The 10,870-nt window shown below is 42.6% G+C and overlaps 1 protein-coding gene across 10 annotated transcripts in view; it reads right to left on the bottom strand.

The window, feature by feature from the left end:
- The window catches only part of LOC108283404 (putative RNA-binding protein Luc7-like 2), a 66,417-nt gene extending 58,110 nt beyond the window's left edge, over positions 1–8,307 (bottom strand). Inside the window, exons 1-3 of one of the 10 annotated variants that reach the window (XM_037728251.1) lie at positions 4,939–4,993; positions 4,746–4,832; positions 1,469–2,587 (exon numbers count right to left, since the gene is read on the bottom strand). Coding sequence is in view for 1 of the 10 variants with exons in the window: in XM_017499742.2 (XP_017355231.1) it covers positions 7,879–7,939 (61 nt within the window). In the remaining 9 variants the exon portion in view is untranslated. Of the gene's footprint in view, positions 1–1,468; positions 3,537–4,745; positions 5,023–7,878 lie in introns of those variants that run through there. The other 9 variants (XM_017499732.2, XM_037728255.1, XM_017499741.2 and 6 more) reach the window with 9 other exon arrangements.
- Between the last annotated feature and the right edge of the window lie 2,563 nt (positions 8,308–10,870).

Here is a 10,870-nt window from a genome sequence, read left to right as displayed (position 1 = left end):
AAAAAAGTTCCCATTTTGTAACAGTACTTATTTAATAAATTTAACAACTTCTAATTTTTAGCACAGGGAACCCTAAGTGACAAGAGAACCTAGTTATATCTTTATAATACATCATTTTGTTTTCATTGTATTTATTTTTATGGTGGTATAAACTTTCATTTTAAAATTTAAAAGATTTTACATTTTCATTTTAAAATCTTTAGAAAGTGAGTTGACATAAAGGAAAGTATTAAATAAATAGAAAACAGTAAAAAATAAGAAAGGCAAGGCTGGGCATGGTGGCTCATGCTTGTAATCCCAGCACTTTGGGAGGCCAAGCCAGGCAGATCACTTGATGTCAGGAGTTTGAGATCAGCCTGGCCAACATGGCGAAACCTCAACCCTACTAAAAATATAAAAATTAGGGAGCGACGGTGCACACTTGTAACCTCAGCTATTTGGAAGGCTAAGGTGCGAGAATTGCTTGAAACCAGGAGGCAAAGGTTGCAGTGAGCCAAGATCATGCCACTGCACTCCAGCCTGGGTGACAGAGACTTAGTCTCAAAAATAATAATAATAATAAAGTCAGTAAGTGTGGCAAACATTTGGGAAACATTTATGTAGAAGAGGGTATCTCAAACTTTTAATGTGTATCAGAATCACCTGGAAGGCTTCTTAAAACATAGATTACCCAGAATTTCTGACTGAGTACTTGGGTCCAAGAATTTGCATTCTAACAATGCATGGTGATGCTGAGGTGATGTTGAATTGCTGGCCCAAGGACCATGCTTTTCAGAATCACTAAACCACAACAGTGATCAACAAGCTTTTTGTTAAAGAGCCAGATGGTAACTGCTTTATGTTTGCGGGCCATATGACTCTGTAGCAACTATTCAACTCTAGTTTTAAGCCAAAGCAGCCACAGGCAATATGTATATGAATCAGCATGGTTGTGTTCCAATAAAACTTTATAAAAAGCAGGAGTCGGCTGGACGCGGTGGCTCACGCCTGTAATCCCAGTACTTTGGGAGGCCGAGGCGGGTGGATCACGAGGTCAAGAGATCGAGACCATCCTGGTCAACATGGTGAAACCCCGTCTCTACTAAAAATACAAAAAATCAGCTGGGCATGGTGGCGCATGCCCAGCTACTCAGGAGGCTGAGGCAGGAGAATTGCCTGAACCCAGGAGGCGGAGGTTGCGGTGAGCCGAGATCACGCCATTGCACTCCAGCCTGGGTGACAAGAGTGAAACTCCATCTCAAAAAAAAAAAAAAAAGCAGGAGGCTATACTGCCAGTCCCTGATCTAAAACACATCCTTCACATAACTGAGAAGAGTCTACCATGTAAACTAGTAGTAGGGCAGAATACAGAACAGAACAGCCAGGTATACTATAGATACTATCCGATAAGTATCAGTTAACACTAGAAGAGAAAAGTGGGGTCTGCAGAAATCTAAGGTATTAAGAAGATTAAAAACAAAACATTTACCATATTCAGGAGACAAGATTCAGCAAGGACAGCTGGTTAAATTCTTTTCATGTTGAGTCAAGTCAAACATCAGTTGTACATGGTTCACAACTATATTGGAACATATGGGTCAATACTGAGTGCTTTTTGGAAAGAAGTTTTAAAGATTCTTTTCTATGCTAATACCAAAATGACATTTATTCAGCTGAATGGAGTACATGTTACTTTCTGATGGCTTTGACTTCTTTAAGTCCTAAGTTATTCAGTTCAAACACAAACATGGAGCTGCAGATGATTTCAGAGGTTTCACAAATTACTTTTCTCTACATCCTCAGTAATTTTACAAAATTGCATACTGATCTATTTTGGCTCTGCCTTCCAATGTCTATTCTAGCAGCTGCTAGTGCCTGAGAATCTAACCCAAAAGGAAACAGAATAGTTTTCCTGCAAGTTCTGAAATCACAAAATTCTAGTCAGAAACTTACCCTTTCATTCCCTCATTCCTTTTCCAGCAAGACGTTCCAGCTTCCTTCATCTTCTTAGTTTCTTAGTAGAGTGATTAAGTTATGTCAAAATGCTTGTTTCCTCAAGGACTCTACACACTAACAGCAGTAGGCTTGAAGGGTTCAGTCCTTTTCAAGCACCTTTCTGGAATTCCAAACTTAGGGAGTATCTGCCTCATTTAACTAGTCTTGCCCACTTACTGACCTTTAGTTTTAACCCATCTGCTTGTCTTCTCAATCCCCCTGCTTGCTGAACTCACAGCAACTTTAAGCTTTAATGCTTTCATGAGCCGCCTGTTACTGAAGAGTATCTGACTCACTAAACCTGACCTTGATCCATGATACCTAATGTTCACTGAATTCCTACTACCCATCTTTAACATCTTTAACATGTTGAACACTACCATCTATCCTTACGACAACATCCTACCTAAACGAAAACAAAGAAATTTACTTGCTCCTTATAGAACTGATGCAGAAACAGACAAAATGATTTTTCTGTTTTCAGTTCATTTTTACCTGAAGTAAAAGAATGTCTCAGAAGCATATGCTTACTTGAGGAGAACTAAACAACTGTAGAGAATCCAGGAACGATGCAATGTTATATGAAGTGATAGTTTTATTGTTTTCTGGGCTGCTGTGTAGATAGAAATATTATTCAGAATTCAAAATGCAAAATGAGGACAACTTTTTTAACTGATTCACTATGCAGGTGCTAGTAAGCTTTCAGTGTTTTGGATATGCCTGAAACTCTGATAAAGTTAAATAGTTAACTGAAACACAGAAACTGTTTAATCTTATCCTTATAATGTTAAAGAATATACAAGTTCTAGGCTAAGAAATATCCTGTTATTTCAAAAATGTCTGCTTATACAATAAAGGCTCCGCCTCCTTCACTTAAAATGAACAATCCAAGTGGAATAAAAGAATGGCTTACAACTGACCAAAAAATGAATATGGTTCATTATGTTAATGAGAAAAAATTAAGAGAAAATGTTTTCAATGTTGATGAAAAGTCAAGGAACACAGATTACAGTAAAGATGATTTTATGAATAAAATCCATTAAAGAAAGCACTACTTCAAACTTTGATTCAATAATTTTGCATAAAGGCAGAAATGTCATACTATCCTACAGATTATATGGTTATGTATTACTAACCTTATATTAGCAACAGATAAATGGCTTTCTTAACTGTATTTTCCTGGATATCTCCAAGGATAAGTCTCCTTTCAGTTTTGTATCCCATAAACTATACTACTGTACAACATATCAGCAAAAATATTATAATATATTAATATATTAATTAATATCCTACAATTTAGAAACATTAAAATAGTTAAAATTACTGAAAGTTTTAACTTGCCCAAAATATTCCCTAACCATAAGGGACAACTAATGATGCTATAAAATTCTATATAACATTCCCAGTCTACTCGTTTTGGAGGGCAGGTTGCCATTCCTGACCTATTTTAATCTTTCAAAGACGGTCACTGCTCCCATTTAAAGGTATAAGCAATTAAGAGATACAGACCCTCAGAACTACCTTCTGTAATTTACCTAATTTCTAAGTTTAAAATGTAATCTAGGCTGGGCGTGGTGACTCTCACCTGTAATCCCAGCACTTTGGGAGGCCAGGCAGGTGGATCACCTGAGGTCAGGAGTTTGAGACCAGCCTGGCCAACATGGAGAAACCCCATCTCTATTAAATATACAAAAATTAGCCAGGCAAGCTGGCGGGTGCCTGTAATCCCAGCTACTTGGGAGGCTGATGCAGGAGAATCACTTGAACCGGGAGGTGGAGGTTGCAGCAGTGAGCCAAGATCACGCCACGGCACTCCAGCATGGGCGAGAGTAAGACCCTGTCTCAAAAAAAAAATGATGTAATCTAAATCCACACCCTCAATTTTATTTAATTCTTATCGCATGCATCTTCCCAGGCTTTCTTGGGATCAATACCAGAAACTTATAACCAAACTGTAATTGTTGGCAAAGGGGCTTTAGCTAAGAGACATCCTTCCAATTAATCCAACTGAGAAAAAATGACCATAGTTTGTGGGAGGACACTGGGTTCTTCCAACTGTCACATAGACAATTCTCTTTTTTTTTTTTTTTTTTTAGTTTGTGGGAGGACACTGGGTTCTTCCAACTGTCACATAGACAATTCTCTTTTTTTTTTTTTTTTTTGAGACGGAGTTTCACTCATGTTACCCAGGCTGGAGTGCAATGACGCGATCTCGGCTCACCGCAACCTCCGCCTCCTGGGTTCAGGCAATTCTCCTGCCTCAGCCTCCTGAGTAGCTGGGATTACAGGCACGCGCCACCATGCCCAGCTAATTTTTTGTATTTTTAGTAGAGACGGGGTTTCACCTTGTTGACCAGGATGGTCTCGATCTCTTGACCTCGTGATCCACCCACCTCGGCCTCCCAAAGTGCTGGGATTACAGGCTTGAGCCACCGTGCCCGGCCCACATAGACAATTCTCAAACTGTTTCTTGGATTCTCCTGTGCAGCTCCTCCCTGCTTTCAAATAGAATGAATATGTTCAGGGAAAACAAATTATCCCTCTCCCCTCTATTAATACTAACAACTAAAACAAAGATATTTATAAAATGTAATGAATTATAAATGAGATAAAATATTAGTAATTACTGTCTACTTACAGCTTCCCCTTTCTAAAAAAACTTAAAATATATTTATTTTTCAACATTTCTGAGTATAACATAAAAAATTATTTGCTTTCCCATATAACAAATTACAGATTTAACTTGAGGCAAAAAAGGTTAAGTGACTTACCCAAGGTTACAATTAGAGGTACAGCTGGGGCTAGAAACCAGGTCTCCTGAGTCTCAGCCCAGTGCTCTTTTCCTTAGCCCATGATGCCTTATCAGAAAAATCCAAATACAGTCAGACCCCCAGTTATATGGGTATGAGTTACACTGATTCACATATACAAACTTTATATAGTGTGACCAATGTTTCAACTCACGCGGTACCCTGCTTCCATTTATGCAGTATGCCAGGCATCGGCACGATTTTCAGTGGCACACAGGCGGTTGCCACCACCAGGGCCCTAGGCAAAATTGCAAAGAAGGCAAAGTTTGTCTTTGGCCCTCCCACCTCCCTTATGCATTCCTCTCCCACCTCCTGGCAGTCCCCTTGCCCAGCCTCCCGGCACCATCATGCTGCCCTCAGATTGTCTAAAGCCCCCAACTTCCACCACTCACCCAGGACTGTCCTTTCTTGAAGTGCCCAGTGATCCAAAATTACCTCTCCATTGCCCTGCTAATAAAATTCCTACTCCTGAGGATTCCAGTGAAGTTTAGGTAATCTAAATGATTAACTGCTTTTAGTAATTCAAGATAAGGCATATTTAACTAACAGACTTAAATCTCCAATGAATTTTAAAAGGAACTAATTAAAAACTGTTGGGAAAGGGAGGGGGAAGAAACCTTAAGGGAGTGGGGAGGTAATGTTTTTCCAAAGCCCAGGACTCTGTGCCACTTCAGATTCCTTCACAGACAGGACACTAAGGGTCGAGGGGATCACTGCCACATTGAACCCCACTATCTAAAAAGAGAGTAGTTGCTTCATAGTCTCTGAATTTAAAAAAAAGAAAAAAAAAAAGGAAAAAGTTGCCTTAAATACCCTCCTACCTACCTTTTCCATCTCTCTCCCACCTCCTGGATCCCCATTTCCACCTTAGTGCCAAAGACACCCAACAGCGTTCCCACAAGCTGTTTGTGTGTCCAATACAAGGCTTCCCATTAAATGGTTTCAAATTACATGGCGTTATTCAGGGGACGTTTCCATGTTCCCCTATCCCTGGATAACTTGAAGTTGACTGTATGCAAAAAAGAACAATCCTAATTATTAAAAGTCCTGAATCATAAAATGATATATATAAACTCATTATATGTCTGGTAAGGAAAAAAAAGTTCTGATTCTTATTTTGCATATATAAAAGAATTAATTTTGATATCTAAAAAAAACCCACTCAATTATTTTTCCTTGAAAGTAATATATATTTTACTTCTGACCCAATACAGCAGTGAAAATCCAGTCATTTCAGCTAAATAATACTGTGGACTCCTAAATGAGTTCAATCATAATAAATCCTCTAACTCTCAAGGAAAAAAACAAAAAAATCCAGTAACAGATACATTTAAAAAAATACACAAAGTGGATTTTAAGAAATCCAAGTTTCTGCTGACTACACACACAGAAATATATTTAAATTTAGTTTTGCAATACTAGACAGGCTGCCTAATTCAGAAACTTATCAGGAGATGGTTTACCTTGACCCAACTACCCTCCCAGTAAAACTAGGAAATCCAATTCATGAAGAAGATACCAAAAATGGTATCCATCAAGGACTAAAAGGATCATGTAAAGCAAGTATTAAATAATTTCTTCAACTTTATTACACAAATTAGTTGTTCTGTTAGCTAGGATTCAATGAAGCCCGTTCCCAATACGCTCTCATATTGGAAAAGGAGCAACGTGAAGACATGCTGCAGTGATAAAGTAACCATTCTTATTAAAACGTGAGAAATGATAACAGTTAAAAGTTTCTCCAACGGCATTTTAAGTTAATGTTAACTTTCCACACAAAAACTCATTTCCTTCCCAATCTTTCCCTCCTCTCTACACAACCACAAGTAGGTTTGCCATCTACACCTATTTGCCCATATGTTTTACAAAGAAAAGTTCCCAGTATGGGTTTTTATTAAAACTAAAAATGTAAACACTGAAAAGCCACTCTATGCACTGCTGAAAGATTTGAATACAGTAAGATTTTTTAAATCTACTCATATTTTGCTGTAAAGCACTCACGTAAAAGAGTTAACTTAAAAACTAAATTTAAGATGTGCCTTTTCTCTTAAATCAATACACTTAAATAACTTGTCAAGAACAAAAGCATTCCTAAGTGGCTAAACTATGCCTAAACAAGCAACACATAAAAACTACCAAGGATTTTGCTGTTAAGAAAGCAATGAACTAGACCTTTCCTACATATTTGAATAGATTTAAGTTCAATTTGACAGTACATTACTAATTATCATCACCAAAAAAAGCAACAGCATTTCATCCTTTTATTTAGAAATTCTCTTTATGACAAAGAATAAACCAGCACTTAAGAGCTCTCTATACAGATTCTAAACTAAACGCCTCAAAGGATCTTTGTTCCCCTAAATTGTACTTCACTGGGCACCAAATTTTCAAAATCGTTCTATGCAGGGCACATGCAAGATATGTCAATATTCACTGAACAAAGCCTCTATTAAATTGTCTAACAAAATGGAGGTCTCTCGGAAAAACAGGCCATAACATGTTCCTTTTCACAAAATGGGGCCAAACACACCCCTTCAAGAAACCATGGTTTGGGTCAGATTTTCCATAAAAATGGTTGTTTCTGTGGGGCTCGATGGTGCATCTCTGGGACTGGGTTAGTAATAAAGGTTTCCTCCTGACCCAGGAAGAGGAGGGGGGGAGCTTCTCTCTAGGTATCTGGAGGACGGCGGCGAGGGATGATCCCAAAGCTCTGGGTTAAGGAATCAGATCCGGGGCGGAGGCCTTAGCTGTCCGCAGGTACCTAACCAGCGACAAAACGGGCCCCCCAACTACGCAAGAGAGACGCGGGCTCTCCCGTCCCAGCCAAGTCAACATTAAAAGCACAAACTCTCCTTTCTGCCTCCAGGCCCCGCCTCACCCCATTGGCAGCAGTTCCCGCCAATCCGCACGGTCACCGCCCCCCAAGCCCGCCTGCCAAGCCCTGATTGGATGGGACGGGGGCCGGGGACCTCGTGTTACCAATCTGGGAGCCCCTTACTCAGCCACACGCGCGCGCCCAGGTGCGCCCTCGAAACCCCTTCCCTTCGCCGTCCCCGTCCCCTCCCCCACCCCCAGGGCCCTGGCAGACGCTTACCGTCCCGGGAGGTGCCCATCAACTGGTCCAGCATCGCGCGCATCTGGGCCTGCGCCGACATGGCGGCGGCGTAGCGGGCTGACGGGCGGGGGTTGGGCGCAGACCGGGCCCTTTTGGACGGGGGGATGAGGGTAAGGGATGGGGGAAGGTGCGCTGCTGTCTCGGTGGCCGCCGCCGCCTCGAGGCGTGCGGAAAGGGAGCCGGAGGGGTTGCGGGAGAGTCCGGGCTGCGCTCCTCACGACGACGTGTACGTGGAAGACGGCAGCCCCCGACAGCGACCCTCGTGCCCTCACTCTCCGTTCGGTTCTTGGGACAGAAGCGACAAGGGCCAAGCAAGCTCTCGCCTTCAACACCGCCACCCGCCAGAAGCCGTCAACCCCCCCTCCAAGCTCTGACGCCGCTCGCCGCCACCGTCGCCGCGACGGGAGCGCGCACGCTCCTCGCGCTCAGTCGTTTCCCGCGGGGGCTCCACCAACTGGCGTCCAGCTGTATGGCTCCGCCCGCGTAGAGTTCCACCCTAACGGCTCTGGGCCCGTGCACGCGCTCTCCTCTCGCCCCCTTACCCCGAATCTCGCGATACTCTGGTTCCTCAACCTACGTTCCAAGCCGGATCCGCCCTGAGGCGCTAAGCCTTGCTACGCTCCCTCCCGGCTACCGGGCAGGCGGCTAGGGCTGTGCGGCCCGCGGTGGTGGCGACTCAAACCCAAATTAGCAAAAAGCGCTAGAGGCTTAGCTGAAAGTAAATAAGAGTCCAGGTCCGCCCTGTCTGCGGTCAGCCTCCTGGGTGGCGGAGGTGGACGTGCTCGGGGCGAACCCCCGCCCCTAGTGGCGTGGACCCTCCCGGTTCTCCTGCGCCTCTTCTGGCCCGGAGCAGCCCTGACTCGCACCCGCCTCTGCTTAGGGCTTTAAGGCTCTGCCCAGCTGGGAAGTGTCAAGTTTAGGAGAAAGCACCCGAAAGCAGCATCTTAGGAAACAGGCGCGCCGACCCATTCGGATTCATTGTTACCTAGAAGGTCGCGGGCGGCATGGTCTGAATGAAACCATAAAAACTCAGTGTATTCTGAGCTACTGGAGAGGCGATCTTGGGGAGCAGGGAGCCAGCAGCGTTGGCCGCAGGGAAGCTGGGATTCTAAAGTCACTCGGCCAGTGACTGACTGGAGCCGTGGCTTTAGCTCTCCCCCTCGCAGGGCTCGTGGAGGTGGTCACACGTCTCCTATGGCGTGGCTGTGAAAACAATGTGGAATAAAATGCCTAGCCCAGAGACTTTCCCTGGTATTTCTAAAGACTGTTTTAGTAAAATATTAATTTCTTGCCAGCGCAGTGGCACACGCCTGTAATCCCAGCACTTTGGGAGGCCGAGGCAGGGATCACCTGAGGTCAGGAATTCAAGACCAGCCTGGCCAACATGGTGAAACCCCGTCTCTACTAAAAATATAAAAATTAGCCGGGCACGGTGGCAGGCGCCTGTAATCCCAGCTATTCGGGAGGCTGAGGCAGGAGAATCGCTTAACCACGGGGGGCAGAGGTTGCAGTGAGTCAAAATCACGCCATTGCACTCCACCCTGGGCGACAGAGTGAGACTTCTCAAAAACAAATTAATTCCTTAAGACATACAGGTCAGTGTGCAGGAAGAGGGTTGCTTAAAAAGAAATTTAAAACTTAAAAAAAAATGAATTAATTGGCCGATTTCGGTGGTTCAGTTTGTAATCTCAGCACTTTGGGAGGCCGAGGCGGGTAGATGACCTTAGGTCAGGAGTTCAGGACCAGCCTGGGCAACATAGTGAAACGCCGTCTCTATTAAAAATGCGAAAATTAGCAGGGCACGGTAGCGCGTGCCTGTAATCCCAGCTACTAGGGAGGCTGAGGCAGGAGAATCGCTTCAGCCAGGGAGGCAGAGGTTGAACTGAGCTGATATTGCGCCACTACACTCCAGCCTGGGCGACAGCGAGACTTCGTCTCAAAAAATAAATAAATAAAAATAAAATAAAATGTTTAAAAAAAACAGGCACTTTCTGGATACTTTGAAAGGAAATGATAGATTTTTGTTCCATTAACATTGTATATGCATCGCCTTGGAACTATTAGCATATCAATTAAAAACATGAATAGTAGTAATAGTCCCCAAATTCCTTTAAATGTATGTCGCGGCCGGGAACAATTGCTCATTCCTGTAATCCCAGCATTTTGGGAGGTGGAGGCGGGCGGATCACCTGAGGTTAGGAGTTCGAGACCACCCTGACCAACACGGTGAAACTCCATCTTTACTAAACATACAAAAATTCACTGGGCGTGGTGGCAGGCACCTGTAATCCTGTAATCGCAGCTACTTGGGAGGCTGAGGCAGGAGAATCACTTGAACCCGGGAAGTGGAGGTTACAGTAAGCCGAGATCACGACACTGCACTCCAGTCTGGGGGGGAGAGTGAGACTATCTCAAAAAAAAAAAAAAATTAGTTAAAATAAGTGTGTATTGGGCCAATTAAAATTTTTGAATCACGTTATCTTTAGTAATAGACAAAACAGCTTCTCTCCAGTTACTCAGAGAACTGCAAATTCCAAACTCCAAAAATACTAGGACATCCTTTGGGAACTGATTTACAATAATGGAAAAATGTGCAAATTAATTGTCCTAGAGGGATGTATTATTATGTACACAATATGATCTGACCCTGAAAAACAATGTATTTAGGGAAATACACTAAAATGAGTAATTATGTTTTGCTGAAGAGATTTTTCTTTCTGCTTGTTTATATTTTAGATGTCTCTCTTGTAAATAGCATATAAATCGGGCTTAAAAAATAGTATATACAATATAATATATAATGATCAAAATTGAGGCATGAAATTGAATTAAGTGATATTCAGTCTTTGAAACATTCATGATTTATATTCATGCAATTACTCCTATCTTTGGGTTTAAAACTCTTATTTTTGTCTATTTGTCTCAGCCATTTTATGTTTTTCTCTACTTTCTTTTTTTTTTTTTTTTTTTT

This window comes from Cebus imitator, unplaced genomic scaffold (assembly GCF_001604975.1).
Source record: "Cebus imitator isolate Cc_AM_T3 unplaced genomic scaffold, Cebus_imitator-1.0 Scaffold260, whole genome shotgun sequence".
Classification (NCBI taxonomy): domain Eukaryota; kingdom Metazoa; phylum Chordata; class Mammalia; order Primates; family Cebidae; genus Cebus; species Cebus imitator.
The sequence above is the reverse complement of the archived record's forward strand: the minus strand, read 5'-3'. Positions and strand labels throughout refer to the sequence as shown.